Genomic DNA, 17,504 nt, shown 5'->3' with positions numbered 1-17,504 from the left:
CATTGCAGCAGTTTAGGCTTCGCATTGCAGAACTTCACAAGGAATCATTAGAGACCACATTAAGTATTGGAGAGCCTAGAAACAAATGAATGCAGAGGTGTACACTTCAGGGCACTCAGCCTGCAGTGTGGAGTCCTGGTCATCACAGCAGCTGCCAGCCTGGAAGACTCTCAGAAGTTCCACAGTCACCTGTACGGAAGAGGGAAGGTGTGCGGTCATAGCCTCCCAGCTGCCGAATTCTTTAGCTTTCAGCCAAGAGTCATAAAACCGATGGCTCTGGGCCCCTCTCCCCTTGCTGGTGGCTGCCACCTGCTGGTCTCAACTGGAAGAGTTGGAAAGTTACAGACTCAGCCATGATCAGAGAAGGGGATGACACTTCATAAGATCTGCTGTGGCAAGCCTGTCAGAGCTTTTTGTTAATTGGTGATTGATGGGGGAGGGCCCAGCCCATTGTGGGTGAGACCACCGGAGCAGGTGATCCTGAGTTCTGTAAGAAAGCAGGCTGAGCAAACTATGGGAAGCAAGCTGCACTCCTCTATGGCTTCTGCATCAGCTACTGCTTCCAGACTCTGCCCTGTTAGAGTCCCTGTCCTGACTTGCTTTGATGATGAACAGTAAGATGGAAGTGTAAGCTGAATAAACCCTTTCCTTCATAACTTGCTTGGTCATGGTGTTTCATCATAACAATAGAAACCCTAACTAAGACAAGCTAGTACCAGGACTGTGGGGATATTTCTGTGACAGACATGATCATATTGTTTTGGGGAGGATTGTGGAAAGACTTTGGAACTTTAGGCCAGAAAAGCCACTGAGTGTTGATTGTTCAGTGAGCTGTTCTGTAGGAGTTTGGTGGTAGATAATGTTGAGAGCACTGGGTGGTAGACGTGCACACCTTTAGTCCCAGCACTCAGGAGACAGAGGCAGAGGCAGAGGCAGAGGCAGGCAGATCCCTGAGTTGGAGGCCAGCCTGGTCTACAGAGTGAGTTCTGGTAAAGCCAGGGCTACACAGAAAAACCCTGTCTTGAAAAACAAACAAACAATGTTTTTGAGACCAATGCAGATGATGAAGGCCTGGCTTGTGAAGAAGTTTCAGAGGGAAGTAAAGACTGTAACAGGCCTTTTGTATGAAGAATCTGTGGAATCTGCTCAGCAGGAGCTGAAGAATCAGCTCTGATTAACAAGAGACCAGAACCACAAAGTAAAACCTTTGCTTTGCTGGGACAGTGGATGCTGGTCAGCTGGGGCTGAAGAATCAGCTGTGACTGAGGTCAGCATCAATGAGGTGGACTCTTCTGGTGTTTCCTGAGAATCTGCATACAGAAGCTGTGTGTGAGTGTGTCGGATCCCCTGCAACAGGAGACAGTTGTGAGATGCCATTTGGGGTTCTAGGAATTGGACTCAGGACTTCTGGAAGAACAGCCTGAGCTATCTCTCCAGCCCATCTCCTTGTACCTGTATTCTGCCAGAAGCAAGAATGTGATGGCTGGATGCAGCAGCCATGAGTTCAGACAGGTAAAATGAAGGGAGAATGACAGCAAAGTGGGAAGACAGCCTTAGTCCCTCACAAACTCTGTTAAGTGTATTAGATTTCTGAGGCAGAGTAAAGAGACAGGAGGAGGACAGAGACCAGACTCTGACCTTGGTAGATGGAATTGTTGATTTCAAACAGTGTTGGATACTCTCCCAAGAGCAAAGGGATGCCTGTGAGGGAAAAAGGCTGGCTGGGACCCTGTATAGGGGCTAGGAGAAGGGCTTGGGAATGAGGAAATTGCTGCAGCCATAGCCTACATTTCTCTCCTCAAGTCACTCTTTCCCAAAATTGTTTTTGCTCAAGGTGAGACAGACTGTCCCACAGACATTCATTTCTGGGCTGACTGTTAATGCCTGAGCAAGGCCATTGTAATCTTACAGGATCCTGTCTTACAACCGAGGCACTCCACCAGAGCAGCTGGGCCAGCAAATTCGTCACCTTATGTTACCTTTTTATGTATGTGTATATGAGTACAGGCATATGCATATCACATGTGGAAACCAGAGAACAACTCTTGGAATTTGTTTCTCTCTTGCCATCTCCTGGGATCTGAGGATAGAATTCAAGTTGGCAGGCCTATGGGCAAGCACCACTACTGCTGAGCCATTTCATCACCAGTTCTAGACTGGCCTCAAACTTAAGAGATCCTCCTGTGCAAACATGAGTTTTCTGGCCCAGCAGAAACATGTACAGAAGACATCCCCATCACTTCTGCCTCTGCTCCCTGAGAGCTGGAAGGGGGTGAATGACATCATGCTTAGGGTCGGCCTTCTTATGACGATCTTCAATCTAGCCTTTAAGCCATGGTTGGTGGGGTTCTGTCACTTGCATCCCGATGCAGTCCTGACTGGTCCTCTCAGTGCAGGGCTAGAGGAACTGCAGTCTTGGGAAGCCCCTCTCACACCATCTCTGAGGTCTGTACCCCTGCTCCCTAGCATTTGCATGGTTAATAGTAGGGCCCTTGTTTGAATCTCAGCTGGAGTCAGATTTAGTTTAAGCCCCCATTTTCAGTCTTGAGTGATTCTTTCTTATATGACAGGCAACAGTATGTAGCCAGTAAGAGCCAGGCTGATAGGGTGAGGACTGGCCAAGAGCACCAGCTAAGAGGTTTACAGTTCAGGCATTGCCTGTATAGCAGGGTCATGGTGGAGGGTGGTTCTTTTGGTTCTAAACTCTCCTCCCTAAACTGTTGTGAATTGAAGTCCCTAGGAGAAAGCTGCACCTGTATAAAAATTCTACATGCCGGCTGATTGGTTAGAGTGTCTGTGCTTATAGAGAGCTGGGGTGTAGATCCTGAGACAAACTATCTTAGGCTAGCTTTAAGTCGTAACAGCCATTCATGGTCCAGCTGTGACACCTAACATCTGTCCTTCTATCAAGTATATCCATCCACTGACCCAAAGGTCAAGAGTGTTATCAGATGACACCTGATGTCTACAGAAGAGACTGCCCTGCAGTCTCAACCTGTGGGCTGTGACCCCTTTGGGGGATTAACAACCTTTTTACAGGCATCATGTATCAGATAACCTGCATACCAGATATTTACATTACTATAAAAACTTCAGGAAAGTGTTACTACATTAGAACACAGTATTTGGGGTGACCTAAATCTGTGTAACTGGGCCATGGTTCTAGAATAAATTTAATTCTAAGGTGAGCGCTGTGTTTTTATACCCAACATGGGATATCAAGGATCACGGAGAAGTCACCTGGATCAGCACCATGTGCAAGCACAGGTCCCCTGTGTCCAAACATTGGGTGTTGCCTTCTTGAGGGGTGCTGGTGATTCTGGGGTTCATACCTCCCTTAGTTTGGTTGATGGCTTCCTGAGGGTGTGGAGGGGTTTGTGCATATTTGAACCCTTGGGAGCCAGAAAGAGGGTGTTAGGTCCCCTGGAAATGGAGTTACAGGCATCTGTAAGCTGGGAACAGAACTCCAGTCCTCTGAAAGAGTAGCAGATGCTTTTAACTGCTGTGTCATCTCTTGGACCCCACTGGTTCATTTTTAGCTGACTGAGGATTTTATTTGGATACTGTGTTGTGATTTCAGAGCATTTGGTTTTAAGATACCCACTTTTATTTTAGTCATTCTATTTATTTTTTGTTTTCTGGTGTTTAGTTTGTTAATTTCATTGTTGACTTATATTTGTGTAGTTACTTGCTGTAGTTATTTTCCTTGTTGCTGCAGCAAAAGTACCAGCCCAAAGCAATTTAAAGGGTTTATTCCATGACCATGGGGGGGGAGGGGGGGTGGTAGAAGCTGGAAGCAGTTAGCCACACTGCATCCAGTCAGGAAACAGAGAATGACTACTATGGCAGAATCAGCAAGCTTTCTCCTTTGTGTGTAGTCCAGCCAGTACTCAAGCCCAGGGAATGATGCTGCCATTTTGGGGGTGGATATTCCCACTTCAATGAATGTAATTTAGACAATCTTTCATAGATGGTCAGAGGCTAATTTAATCTAGATAATCACTCGGTGTGCCTGGAGGCTTGTCTCCTAGGTGATTGTAGCTCCTGTCAGTTGGCAGTCAACATTAGCCATCACACTTAGCATGCCAACTTAAGGTGTTATGTGTGTATAAGTGTAAGCATGTCACAGATGACTTTGACTGATATTGTCTCTTTTGAAAAACAGGTTTTTAAAAAGTTATTTTCTTAGCCAAGCCTAGATAAGATTTAACTCTAAAGGTTTCAGACTAGAAGAAGCAAAAAGTCATTTTAAAATCTGTTTGATTTGCTTAAATGCCTACAAAGACAACCTACAGTCTATAGATGATCCCTGTGTATCAGTTCCCTCATAAATATAATTTAGATTTAGTTCCTCTTTTACAACGCATTTAGAACAAGCATTTACCTCTGAGGTTTCAGCTTTCCTGTAAAGGTAGCAGGCAAGGGAGCCCAGAGAAACAGAGACAAACACAAATGGTAGACGCGCACACACACACACACACACACAGAGAGAGAGAGAGAGAGAGAGAGAGAGAGAGAGAGAGAGAGAGAGAGAGAGAGAGAGAGAGAGAGACAAAGAGAGAGAGACAGAGACAGATAGACAGGAAGACAGAACTGGGAATGACATGGACTTTTGAAACTTCAAAGACCACCCCCAGTGACACACTTTCTCCAACAAGGCTGATCCTGATCCTTCCTAAATAGTTCCACCAACTAGGGACCAAGAATTCAAGTATATGAGCCTATGAGGGCCATTTTCATTTAAACCATCACAATACCAAGTTTAACTCTAAAAGGTCCCACTCTCCCTGAGTGTGTGTGTGTGTGTGTGTGTGTGTGTGTGTGTGTGTGTGTGTGTGTGTGTATCTGTTTTATATTCCCTCCACTGCCCGCTCTCAAAATTCAAGTACTGTGTTTCTGTCCACAGTGTCTATTCTTTACTTAAAAAGTTTACATTAATTCTGTTTGATAAACTTTTATTCCTGAGTTAGGGCATGTTGTTCTAGGTGTGTCACACTGACAGAAATGGAAGCCCATTGGAAAAACAGCAGACTCCAGGGCTGCAGACTATCTGCCACTGGGAGCCCCTGAAGGATGGCAGGTAAGTGTCCAGTCGGGGATCACACTGGTCTCAAGCCTCGGAAGAGCTGGCAGGACAAGGCTCAGAGTAGCCTGGATTCATTACCAGAGACAGTAAGCAGCCTTGGGCCTCCACTATGAAGCTCCTTGCTCATTGTCACCCTTAGTGGGTTCCTCTTCCCAAGAATCTGTCTTGGGGACATTTCCGTCAGCTAACTAAGAACCTCTCTACTCCCCACGTACGTTTTTTATGGAGCCATGCTCTGTACTCACACTTTCTCTACCTACCCAGTCCACACTCCCATGGGGGCTGACCTGCCACTGAACACCACGTCCTTGTCTCCAGCCTTTCCATCCCACTCGCTCCCCAAGCTGTTTGTCAGAAGCATCTTTCAGAACCACAGCTCAAAAGAGCCATTTTTCCCACACAAACTTCCTAGTGACTTGCTGCAGCCTGGGAATTCTGAGCTAAATGCCCCAGTAGCCAACCAGGAGAGAGTAGCCAAGAGAGGTGAGCTTTGTGTAATGCTGCACTTACAGTCTTCATTACCAACTCCCAATGTGCTTGGGCTCACTGTTGTTTTGAAACCATAATCCTCTCAGCTGGTTCATTTTCCTGGCTTCCATAAGATGCAGAACACAGAGGTACAAGCACCAAAGTGATATCGTTCATTGAGCCTGGGCTGGGAGGCGTGACAGAGTGGTGAAGGCCGTGATGAACTGAAGAAACTACATCCTTCAGGGGTGGGTTCCAGCCCATGGCTGCTGAGTGGAAATGTTGGCCTGACAGTGACAGAGCTGATTGATGGGAAATCTCCCATCTGAAACACAGGCAAACCACTGCCCGAATTATTCTTCCACACTACCAGTGCTGACTATCCTGGACAGCTCCTACAGATAAGAATCTGGCAACATGAGATACAGTCCTCTCTCAGCTCTGCTGCTTCAGGGCTTCTCTCCTGCAGATATGCGTGTGGTGCACAGCAAATCTACCGCAACACTGCTTGAACAGAGCATTTCAACCAAAGTTGACCTGTAGGGTCTCAGCTGAACATGCTGAATTTAAGAGGAACCCTACATCCCTAGAGGAACCATTTGCATCTTCTCCACTTCCTTTCCCATGCCCTGGGTAACACTGACCTGTGACACTATGGATTTACCTACTCTGGACATGCTGTAAAAATGGAGTCATGTAGCCAAGCAGTAGTGATGCACACCTTTAATCCTAGCACACAGGAGGCAGAGACAACTGGATCTCTGCGTTCAAGGCCAGCCTAGTCTACAGAGCAAGTTTTGGGATAGTCAGGGCTACATAAAGAAAAGCTTTACCTAGGGAAAAAAAAAGTCATGTAATAAGTAGTCTTTTGTACCTGACTTTTTTCACTTAGCAATATGTTTTAAAGGTCTCCTCACATTGTGTTATGCATTAATATGCCAATTATTTTATTTAGTTTTGTATTTTTGAGACAGGATCTCTCCGAGCCTAGAATTTACTCTATCAGACTGGCCTCAAACTCATAGAGATCCACCTGCTTCTGCTCCCATGTTGGAATTTAAGGCGTGTGCCACTATGCCCAGCTTTTTAAAAGTTTTCTAAATAATTTTTCTTTTTTTTTTTGTCCATTCATCAGTTGATTGGTATTTGAGCTTCATTTTTTGGTGTTATGAATGGATATTCCTAAGATTTGTGTACTGATTTTTGCAAGGACATAGACCTTTAGTTCTAGTATATACAGAGGGTAGAATTGCTGGGGGTCTGTTCATGGACACTCTGACTTGTCCTGCATATGCTTCAGAGGCAGGAAAGGTTGTTTGCCTTGTTACCTAGAAAAAGTTCACCAAGGAACTTAGACCTCAGAGACAGAATGCCCATTTTCCACAAATATGATTCACTAATTAATGATCAATGCAAATCATTTAAAAGCATCTAGTCTGGGTTATGCTGTCAAGAAAATTAGAAATAAATTTATAGCAAGTGTCTATGATTATATGTCTACACATTCTAAATTTGTATTCGTCCTGGAGCTTATACCAATATACCTAACTATAGTTTTTTTCTATTGTTTATTTTTCTCATACGTGTGTGCATACCCATGCACGTATATGCAGAGGCCTGAGGTTGACACTGGGTGTATTCCTCCATCGATTACCACCTAATTTCTGCAATAGGGTCTCTTACTGAACCTGGAGCTCACTAGTTTGGCTATACTGTCCAGCCAGAGAGCCTCTGGGATCCTCCTGTTTCTACTTCCCAGAAGTGAGTATTATACCAGTGCAGTTATGCTGGGCTTTTTTATGGGTGCTGGGGATCAGAACACAAGCACTGTCTCCCCAGCTTCCTCCTCAATATCCATGGGTGTAGTAAAACAAAATGCAATGCCTACTTTTCTATTTTGATGTACATTTCATAATAAAACTCCTGAAACCCCTAAGTATAGATAATGAGTAACAACAGCCACAGACCCAAAAATCTGTCCTAGAAACCGAAAGGACTTACTGTTTTGAAACAGGGTTCACCGTGTAGCCATGGCTGGCCTGGAACCCAGTATGTAGACCATGCTAGTCTTCACAGAGATTCGCCAGCCTCTGCATCTCCAGTGCTGGGACTAAGGGTGTAAGCCATCATGCCCAACTTTTTAAAAACATTTAATTTAAATCAAACATGCGTGGAATAAGTTTGTGAAAATGTATTGATGTGGGAAACTTTCTGCATGTATTTTGTTACAAAGTACAAACATAAACACCTATGTATGTACACTTGCCAAAATTCATTTCTGGTCGGGACCCAACCTTCAGCTTTTAGTTGAGAACTGCGTAATATATGTTAACCGGGCACTCAGAATTTACTTAGTTTCATCCCAGTTTCTCCCTCCACATTTTTCTTGTCTCACTGAGAAACCCAGACCTCTTTGGAGTGGGCAACACCCGAGCTGCTACCGAGAACCTTTCCAGCGCTGGGGTTAACAGCGCTCACTTTTGCCTTCTCCGGATGACCCATCCGTAGCGGGATGGCGAGGAAAGGAATCATAGGGTGAGGGCTCTGTCGCGGTCCAGAGGGCGTGTGCATCCAGGCCTGGGACGCTCTAGAATCCGGAGGACTTGGGTCTCCGTGGCTACTACTCCGGGACCGGGCGTCCAGAACTTCCGGCGCCAAAAGAGTACGATGCAAATCCCTTAGGAGATGAGGCTAACAAGAGGAGCCGAAAGGAAAGGGAGGGGTGCGGAGCTTGTTGTCTAGGTAACAGCTCCCCCCCCCCGCCCCTTCCCGTATCTCCACCCTTTCGGGTTTATGGAGCCCGTAGGCCCTGACGTCCAGGCAAACGTAGCAGTGTTTTGCCCTCCCTTCTCCCAGCTCCAGAGGCTGCTAGCACGCATGCGTCAGTGTTGCGGGGATGCGCGCGCATCCCTGAGGTGCGCGCATCACCCCTTGGGCGGCTCCCGCCGCGAGCTGGACAGCGAGGAACGCGCGCGCGCGCGCGTGCGTGCGAGACAAGGGCGCGGCTTCCTCGTCCGGTGAATTCCGATTGGATAGAGTAAAATGAAGAGGCGGGAACCTCTACGGGGATCGCTCAATGATTGGCCAGAGACTGGAGGAGCGTGGTCCCGGGGTGGCCGGCGGGGTGGTCTGGCCCGGCGCGCGCGAGGCTGAGGTGGTAGCTGTGGCCCTTGATAAGTGACCGAGGCCAGGGGAACACTCTCGTCGCTACGTTGGCAACACCTGGGAACCCCAAGTCCCCGAGCAGGCGGCAGGCGTGGCGGCGAGGTGCCGGCGGGTCGGTGAGTGCGGTCCCGGGAGCCCCAGGGCCCCGCCCCTCCCTTTCTTCCGGGGCCGCGCCGCACCCCCTTGAGCCCCTACTCTCGGGACACAGGGTTCGCCGCGCCAGCCGCCCCCTTTCGCCTGCTGAGCAGGTTCTGCCTCCTAGCTCACAGAGGGGAAACTGAGGCCGTCAGGGCGGTCCCCTCACCAGGGTCTCCACATACACCATGGCTGAACCGCTGAAGGAGGAGGACGGCGAAGACGGCTCTGGGGAGCCCCCTGGGCGGGTGAAGGCAGAACCCGTCCACACGACGGCCTCTGTCGTGGCCAAGAACCTGGCCCTGCTCAAAGCCCGCTCCTTCGACGTGACCTTTGACGTGGGGGACGAGTACGAGATCATCGAGACCATAGGCAATGGGGCCTATGGGGTGGTGTCCTCGGCGCGCCGCCGCCTCACGGGTGAGCTGGCTTCCTGAGGCTCAGCATGTGTGGACTGCTTTCCAGAGGCGGTGAGGAACCCGCACGGTCCCAGGAGGGGTCCCAGGAGGGTCAGCTGCGCCGGGGACTCTGGTTCCACTCATCACTTACCGACTAGGTGCCAGCTCCCCGCTAGGTACCCTTCTCAGGGACCCTGCTTCTCCCAGTCAGCCTATACTTCCTCCTTAGGATAATGATATCCCTATAAGCCAGAATAGAGAGGTGCTCCTTGGTGTCCAGAAAGATAACTTTTAGAGCCAGAGATTGGCACAATGGCTTGGTGATGGAATGGGGAAGATCTGGGATGGAGAGCATATGTGAGGAGGGAGAGTGAGCTCAGGTAGTACAGTCAAGGCCACTGCTAACTATCTGTGTCTCCTCTGTATGTGAGCTATTAGTACCTGCCTCATGAGGTAGTTGTGAAATTAAAGTTTGGTATATGTTACACACAGGGTCTTGCACATCGTAGGTACCTGTTGTTACTTGGGTTCTAGAAGAGCGGTGTTAAAAGGGGCCTGCAATTACTTCAAGGTACTCTCTGGTATATGTCTTTCTCATGCTCTCCAGGCCAGCAGGTGGCCATCAAAAAGATACCCAATGCTTTTGATGTGGTGACCAATGCCAAACGGACCCTCAGGGAACTGAAGATCCTCAAACACTTCAAACATGACAATATCATCGCCATCAAGGACATCCTGAGGCCCACTGTGCCCTATGGAGAGTTCAAATCTGTGTAAGGAGTGGGGAAGGAGAAGGAGACATTGTTGGGGCCAGTTTAGAAGCCCAGGGCCAATACTGATGTTCTGGAAGGGCATCTGAACCTAATGTGAGACAGGCTGGGAAGAGTCCCATGACTCAAGGACCAGTGAGTGTTCCTGTAGAACATTGGTAGGGATGGTTCTTGTTTCTCAAGAAGAGTACAAGGGCTGGGGATGTAGCTAAGTGGTAGAATCATGAGCATCTTTGAGGGGGTTTTGTTGTTGTTTTTCAAGACAGGGTTTCTCTGTGTAACTCTTGTTGTCCTGGAACTCACTCTGTAGACCAGGCTGGCCTCAAACAGCAATGCACCTGCCTCTGCCTCCCGAGTGCCACTACCACCTGGCCCACATCTTTGAGGTTTCAGGTTGACTCTTCTGTATTGGAATAAAAAAAGGGAGGGGATATATTTCTTTATTTGGGCATGCCAATTTTGCCTATGTAGTAAGTTTAAGGCTAGCTTGGACTACATGAGACCCTATCTCATAAGACAAAACAAAAGACCCAGACAACAACAAGAGAGTGAGAGAAACAGAACAGGTCCAGATTTTATAAGATAGCAGACACAGGACATTGTTGTGTCATGATACCTTCCTATTCTTATGGCAGATATAACTAATTAGTCACAAAATACTTTTTTATTTGTTTGTTTGTTTGTTTTTTGAGACAGGGTTTCTCTGTGTACCTTTGGAGCCTATCCTGGCACTTGCTCTGTAGACCAGGCTGGCCTCGAACTTACAGAGATCCGCCTGCCTCTGCTTCCCAAGGGCTGGGACTAAAGGCGTGTGCCACCAACGCCCAGCCAACTTTTAAGCTTTTTGTGATGTAGAAAAATCTAGAACCTGATGCTATTTTTTTTTATATCATCTGCTAGTCCTTTAGGGTTTCAGTGTAAGGCCATAATATCTAGAATTGAGAGGAGGGCTAGTGAGGATTGTGCTTGTCCCTGTAATATGAGACCAGCTCACACCTTTTGTCACCATTTCCAGCTATGTAGTACTGGACCTCATGGAGAGTGACCTACACCAGATCATCCACTCCTCACAGCCACTCACACTGGAGCATGTGCGATACTTCTTGTACCAGCTGCTTCGGGGCCTCAAGTATATGCACTCTGCTCAGGTCATCCACCGTGACCTTAAACCCTCTAACCTTTTGGTGAATGAGAACTGTGAGCTCAAGATTGGTGACTTTGGAATGGCCCGTGGGCTGTGTACCTCCCCTGCTGAACACCAGTACTTCATGACTGAGTACGTGGCCACTCGCTGGTACCGTGCCCCTGAACTCATGCTTTCCCTGCATGAGTACACACAGGCTATTGACCTCTGGTCTGTGGGCTGCATCTTTGGTGAGATGCTGGCTCGGCGACAACTCTTCCCAGGCAAAAACTATGTGCACCAGTTACAGCTGATCATGATGGTGTTGGGAACCCCATCACCAGCTGTGATTCAGGCTGTGGGGGCTGAAAGGGTGCGGGCATATATCCAGAGCCTGCCACCACGGCAGCCTGTACCCTGGGAGACAGTATACCCAGGTGCTGACCGCCAGGCCCTCTCACTGCTGGGCCGCATGTTGCGATTTGAACCCAGTGCCCGGATCTCAGCTGCTGCTGCCCTTCGTCACCCCTTCCTGGCTAAGTACCATGACCCTGATGATGAGCCTGATTGTGCCCCACCTTTTGACTTTGCTTTTGACCGTGAAGCCCTTACTAGGGAGCGCATTAAGGAAGCCATTGTGGCTGAGATTGAGGACTTCCATGCACGACGGGAGGGCATCCGCCAACAAATCCGCTTCCAGCCTTCTCTGCAGCCTGTGGCTAGTGAGCCTGTGTGTCCAGATGTTGAGATGCCCAGTCCCTGGGCTCCAAGTGGAGACTGTGCCATGGAGTCACCTCCTCCAGCACCACCACCATGCTCTGGCCCTGCACCTGACACTGTTGATCTGACTCTGAAGCCTGCGCCCCCAGCCAGTGAGCTTGCCCCACCAAAAAGAGAGGGTGCCATCTCAGACAACACCAAAGCAGCCCTCAAAGCTGCCCTGCTCAAGTCCCTGAGGAGCCGACTCAGAGGTGCTTTCATGGGTCTAGCAGCTGGCTGGCTAGTGGAGTGGTAGACAAGGACTCTTGAACAGAATTGTAAGCCCTTACCTTTCCCTGTCCAACTGCCCTGCAGATGGCCCCAGTGCACCCTTGGAGGCACCTGAACCTCGAAAGCCTGTGACAGCTCAGGAACGCCAGCGAGAGCGAGAAGAGAAGCGTAGGAGGCGACAAGAGAGAGCCAAGGAGAGGGAGAAGCGACGACAAGAGAGGGAACGCAAGGAGAGAGGAGCTGGTGCCTTGGGGGGGCCCTCTACTGACCCTCTGGCTGGACTGGTGCTTAGTGACAATGACCGAAGCCTGCTAGAGCGGTGGACTCGCATGGCTCGGCCTCCTGCCCCAACTCCAGCCCCAGCCCCAGCTCCATCCCCTGCCCAACCTGCTAGTCCTCCCACTGGCCCTGTATCTCAGTCTGCTGGTCCTCCTCTACAGCCTGCAGGCTCTATTCCTGGTCCTGCCTCCCAGCCTGTTTGCCCACCCACTGGCCCTGCTCCCCAGCCTTCTGGCCCTCCTGGACCTATCCCTGCCCCACTCCAAACTGCCCCTTCCACTAGCCTTCTGGCCTCTCAGTCACTTGTGCCAACTAGTGGGTTGCCTGGCTCCAGTGCCCCAGAAGTTCTGCCTTACTTCCCATCTGGCCCACCACCTCCAGATCCTGGGGGCCCCCCTCAGCCTTCTACATCAGAGTCACCAGATGTCAACCTGGTGACCCAGCAACTGTCTAAGTCTCAGGTGAGAAGAGAGACAAAGGCCTGGGTACCTTGATCTGGGTCCTGGAAGGTGGGTTTGGGTTACCATGTTGGATGGAAAAAAGTAGCAAAGGGATTGTTACCTCTTTGAGCCTGCCCTCTTATCACAGTGAAGAGGTTGTTGGGAAGTAGACTCTAGAAAGTGGCCTAGAGACAGCACCAGTTGTCTTAGTACTTGATTTTTGATTTTGAGATCGTGTTCATGTTCTGGGATATTGGTCAGAGTGGTGAGTAATAGCAGGCTGTGTCCTGCTGACCTTAATTTGTCCTTCCTGGAACCTGTGTTGTAACCTGTTATTGTCCCTGCAGGTGGAGGACCCCCTGCCTCCTGTGTTTTCAGGCACTCCAAAGGGCAGTGGGGCTGGCTACGGTGTTGGCTTTGACCTAGAGGAATTCTTAAACCAATCTTTCGATATGGGTGTGGCTGATGGGCCACAGGATGGGTAAGATGGTTGGACTGAGCTCCTGGAATGGGGCTATGGCAGGGTCCTTGGATGGCTGCCCAGCTGGCTCAGGCTGAGAACACCCATCCCAATTCCTTTTTCTTGCAGCCAGGCAGACTCAGCTTCACTCTCAGCCTCCCTCCTGGCTGACTGGCTTGAGGGCCACGGCATGAACCCGGCTGACATCGAGTCTCTGCAGCGTGAAATCCAGATGGACTCCCCAATGCTGCTGGCTGACCTGCCTGACCTCCAGGAGCCCTGAAACCCACAGCTTGTGCCTTGCTGTCAGGACAGACCCAGCTTCAAGGTCCAGGGATGCAATCCAGAGGCCTGCAGCCTTGGCACTGGCAGGTGAGGCTCAGCTTGAGTTACTCTGCAGGTTCATCTCAGACCCACCTTTCAGCCTTAAGCAGCCACCTGAGCCACCACCGAGCCATAACAGGATTGGGAGACTACTCCCCCTGAGCAGTCTTCTCCAGTATTGTATTTTTATTGTTGTAATATGCATTTGTTTTGCCATCAAAATGAGGTCTGTGAAATATAAGGTTTCTTTTAAGCTGACTGTGTGTCATTTCTGGACCTGGGGTAAGAACACCAGCAGTAGGCGTATAAGGAAGAGCCAGGTGCCCGCATTATTTGGGGCCAAGTAAGTGTTTGTCCACAAGGTCACTCCATCAGATCCTGAAGGTTTATTGAGACCTCCACTTCCCACCCACTCCCAGCCCCACAAATTATTCCCTGCTGCTGCCTTTCATGACAATCCTTGGGGCAAGTAAGGGACCTAGTTAACATGCCTATCTTGCCGGTGGCTACTTCAGGGTTGATGAGTAGTGGTGGTGAATGTTGTTTTGGCATTGAACTCTGAATAACTAGTGAAGGCAGGTGGAGTTGGGCTCCATGGTGCTCACTATAAGGGAATGAATTGGTGAGGGGGAGACCAAGGGTGGGAAGTATTCTGGGTGGGAGTGCTGGGGTGTAATAGTGGCAAATGCCATAGGTGCTGCATTATGCCGTCTAGGGTAGCCCCAAACAGATGGGTCTGCAGTAAGGGAATTGGCTGTGGTGGAATGCAAAAGCTGGCAACTAGAAGGTAGCTTTTGGCTTCCAGCTGTCAGGAAGGAGTAGAAGCAACTTGGAGTTTTTATAGGGTGCAGCCAGATCCATGCTGGGATGGCTGGGCCACAGAAAGGACTAATGGGCTGCTGACAGCCTAGCCTCAGGAAAGCAATAGGGTCTGGACATGGGACAGGGATTTGCCAGGGCATTGCTGGTGCTCAGAAAGCAGCAGAAGCAGTGTCTTGTGGGTATATCTTGGAGACTTGGGGCTTCTAGGGGAGAGATGGGGCCTGCCTGAGCCAGCTCCTCAGGCCCGACGAATTTTCATCTCAGTACGCTTGAGGGAGTAGTAGAAGCCTTTCCACTGGGCCCAGTTGATGCCATTGGCATAGGAGAGGTGGGAACCACCCAGGTAGAAGCCGTTGAGATTGGCGAAGTGGCAGCTTCTGAACCAGAAGGCCCCTGAGGAGAGGGCTGCACAGTTCTGCACGAAGAGGTCCTGGTCTCTGTCGAAGGTGGAGAACTTCTGGCCACTGTGGTAGGACAGTGAGTCACCTGGCAGGAGGGAGAGAGGATAGAACTACTGAGGCCAGGAGCAGAGCCTTGTGCTGGCAGTCTAAGTGACAGCAGTTGATGGATGACACTGGGGGACAGAACAACATCATGTGGCATCCTGTTGGGATGGAGGCACCCTCCCTGAGCCACAAAGAGAAACAGCTGTTCTGGAGCAAGGCCAGGGTGGCTGTTCCCTAGGGCTGGGGTTCAGGTGGCTGGAGTTAGTCTGGAGAGAGCTGTGGCTCTTCCAAGTCCAGAAGGGTTGAAGGAGGATCTTTAAGGAGCCAATGGGGCAGGGGCCAATCCTATGTTATTGTGCCCCGCCCCCTGCCCTGCCACTGCCTCTGAAGAAGCTGATAGGGGTACCTGCCCCGCCATCCTCGAAGCCAGCCACGTAGAGGGTATAGCCATCCTCCTCAGCACTGACGGCGTTGGGGGAGATGGAGAAGTCAACATACTTGGCATAGGCTGTATTGTTCTCAAAGTCTTCCAAGTCCACTCGCAACTCATACTTCTGCTTCAGCGTCAGGAGGTGCAGGTTCTGCAGCCCTAGGGATGGGTAGCAGCTGGTTAGCAAAAACTTGGCTGAGGGGCAGCCCCTACCCTGTGGCCCCACCTTACCCAGCCAGTACTCCCCATCAGCACGGCCAAAGCCCAGCTTGTAGTCGTTCCAGCCCCGGAAGAAACTCACTGAGCCGTTAAATCTTTTCTGGAAAACCTAGAAGCAAGAGGATAAGGGACTGGATGATGAAGGCTCAGTACCCTCAGGGGCTCTGCATGGTCCTGCCCTGCCCCCCAGGCCTGGCACTGCGGAGCCAGTTTAGTAAGGACTATAGTGAGTATTGGGGAGTTGCTAAAACAGAACACACACCACCTCCAGGCCTCTCATTGAACATCTGCTGCTGAAAAGGGGGTACCTACCTGGCCTCTTGTCCACTGAGAGACAAGAAGGGGGAAAGATTAAGGGAAATTTGGGGGCTGGGGACATAGCTTAGTGGCAAAGTGCCAACCTAGCTTAGAGGCCCTGGATTCCATCCCAGCACTTCGTGATAAAAGGGAGCAGGGGGATCTAGAATACCTGGCTGTGAGCAACGCTACTTCTCTGGGTCTGCAGTTCCTCATTTAGAAAAGGCATCTACCTAATAGGACCACTGTGAGGACAGCATGCACTAGTCCTCAAGTGTGTGTAAGTGTTAGCAGTCCTGGGTCCAGTCCCTATAAAGACGAGGAACCCAGTTTGCAGAGGTGACACTCAGAGTCATGCAGCTGCCTGGACCACATCTGGCCTGAGGTCCTTTTGCCTACTCACCGTCCATTTGCCACCCTCAGTTGTCATGTCACAAAAGACAGGCACTGGTACACTGGGGCCAGAGGGGTAGATGAGGTACACACCATCTGTCTGATAGCCCTGAGCGTAGATATCATCACAGTCTAGGGGCTGCTGAAGGCAGGACTTCTCCAGAGCTGAGAATGACAATGTGGGGACAGCAAGGAGAAAAACTAAAGCATAAAGGACACCTTGGCACCCCAGTTTTCCCCCAGGACTAAGGGACCCTGTCATGAGAAATCTGGAGATTTCTCTAGGGGCCACCTGCCAATTTGTAGAGGGGAAAATAGTCCTGCAGAGCCTGGCTTAAATGACCTCATGTGGATGGGGGCTACTTACCATCTCCCCGTATCCCGGAGGCCTGTGGGGCACAGGGAGGTGCAGAGAGCAGGAGCAGCAGCAGTGGCACAGCCAGGAGAGCCTGGGGTTGGGAGATGGGCTGAATGTAGCCCCCAGCATGGGCCAGGTACCTCCCAGGGTTCCCCCTGCCTGAAACCCTGCCCTCTGTCTTTTTCCCCTTTCTATTCTCTGGGAGAGGCTCAGTATCCCCAGAGCTTAGGTTTCAAGCAATTCCCCCCTATGTGTCTCTCTCTGTCCCCTATCTGGCAAGTGGCTTGTCTCCACAAAAGGTCTTGGTCTCCCAGGCCAGTACCTTCATGCTGTCAGCTCAGTTCAGAGAGGCAGGCTGTCTGGGGCCCCAGACTGCAACCGCCCACAGTTATGTGTTGGGTCTGAGCCCACAGACCCAGCCCCGCCTCCTGGAACTGAAGAATGCCCCCCCACCCCCATAACCAGCCCCCAGCATCAACTTACACTGTCAGGGGGCCAGGCGACCACCTGGGTCTCATTAGGCCTGTCAGGGAAGCAGCGTGGACCAGACATTAACTCCTTACCAGCTGTGACTGCTCCCTGAACCCCATTCCACCTCCCTCCCTGCTGGACTGTGGGCCCCCTGGCAACCCCAGCTGGCCTCTACCCACCCTCTGCTTTCTGACAGGCCCTCTGCAGATGTCTGCTTCTCTCCCATTCCTGTCTAGTCTGTTTAATCAGCCATTTGGGGAGGGTATGGGGTGGAGATGTCCACAGGCCCAAGAGAGGGGTCCCTACTTGGGAAGGCTAGGTAGGGTAGGCAGCCCCAAAGCTCCTGATGTGGGAGCCTCCTGGCCTGGTAGGAGACAGGGCCAGCAGGGGCCAGGCAGTCTTTTGGCAAGCCTGGGACATTTCTGAGTCA

General features: G+C 50.4%; 2 protein-coding genes and 1 long non-coding RNA gene across 8 annotated transcripts; 2 read left to right on the top strand and 1 right to left on the bottom strand.

Moving 5' to 3' along the window:
* The first annotated feature begins 222 nt into the window (after positions 1 to 222).
* Positions 223 to 7,813, top strand: LOC118239169. The gene is made up of 2 exons (XR_004770811.1): positions 223 to 1,512; positions 4,986 to 7,813. It is a non-coding gene; the product is annotated as an uncharacterized LOC118239169 (long non-coding RNA).
* Positions 7,814 to 8,641: 828 nt separating this feature from the next.
* Positions 8,642 to 13,896, top strand: Mapk7 (mitogen-activated protein kinase 7). 6 transcript variants are annotated; one of them, XM_027427246.2, is made up of 7 exons: positions 8,642 to 8,835; positions 9,027 to 9,274; positions 9,860 to 10,025; positions 11,038 to 12,116; positions 12,220 to 12,875; positions 13,202 to 13,335; positions 13,444 to 13,896. In XM_027427246.2, the coding sequence occupies exons 2-7, from the start codon at positions 9,043 to 9,045 to the stop codon at positions 13,595 to 13,597; spliced, it is 2,421 nt and encodes an 806-aa protein (XP_027283047.1). In that variant the 5' UTR covers positions 8,642 to 8,835; positions 9,027 to 9,042; the 3' UTR covers positions 13,598 to 13,896. The 6 variants fall into 6 exon arrangements, with proteins under 6 accessions (XP_027283047.1, XP_027283046.1, XP_035303791.1 ...); XM_027427245.2 differs by having other exon boundaries at positions 8,982 to 9,274; XM_035447900.1 differs by lacking the exon at positions 9,027 to 9,274.
* A 480-nt stretch (positions 13,897 to 14,376) lies between these two features.
* On the bottom strand, positions 14,377 to 17,155 carry Mfap4 (microfibril associated protein 4). Its single transcript, XM_035448119.1, has 6 exons — positions 17,087 to 17,155; positions 16,613 to 16,694; positions 16,256 to 16,410; positions 15,568 to 15,664; positions 15,313 to 15,495; positions 14,377 to 14,946 (listed from the first exon to the last, which is right to left on the bottom strand). The coding sequence occupies exons 1-6, from the start codon at positions 17,153 to 17,155 to the stop codon at positions 14,699 to 14,701; spliced, it is 834 nt and encodes a 277-aa protein (XP_035304010.1). The 3' UTR covers positions 14,377 to 14,698.
* Between the last annotated feature and the right edge of the window lie 349 nt (positions 17,156 to 17,504).

This window comes from Cricetulus griseus, chromosome 7, assembly GCF_003668045.3.
Source record: "Cricetulus griseus strain 17A/GY chromosome 7, alternate assembly CriGri-PICRH-1.0, whole genome shotgun sequence".
NCBI classification, from domain to species: domain Eukaryota; kingdom Metazoa; phylum Chordata; class Mammalia; order Rodentia; family Cricetidae; genus Cricetulus; species Cricetulus griseus.
The sequence above is the reverse complement of the archived record's forward strand: the minus strand, read 5'-3'. Positions and strand labels throughout refer to the sequence as shown.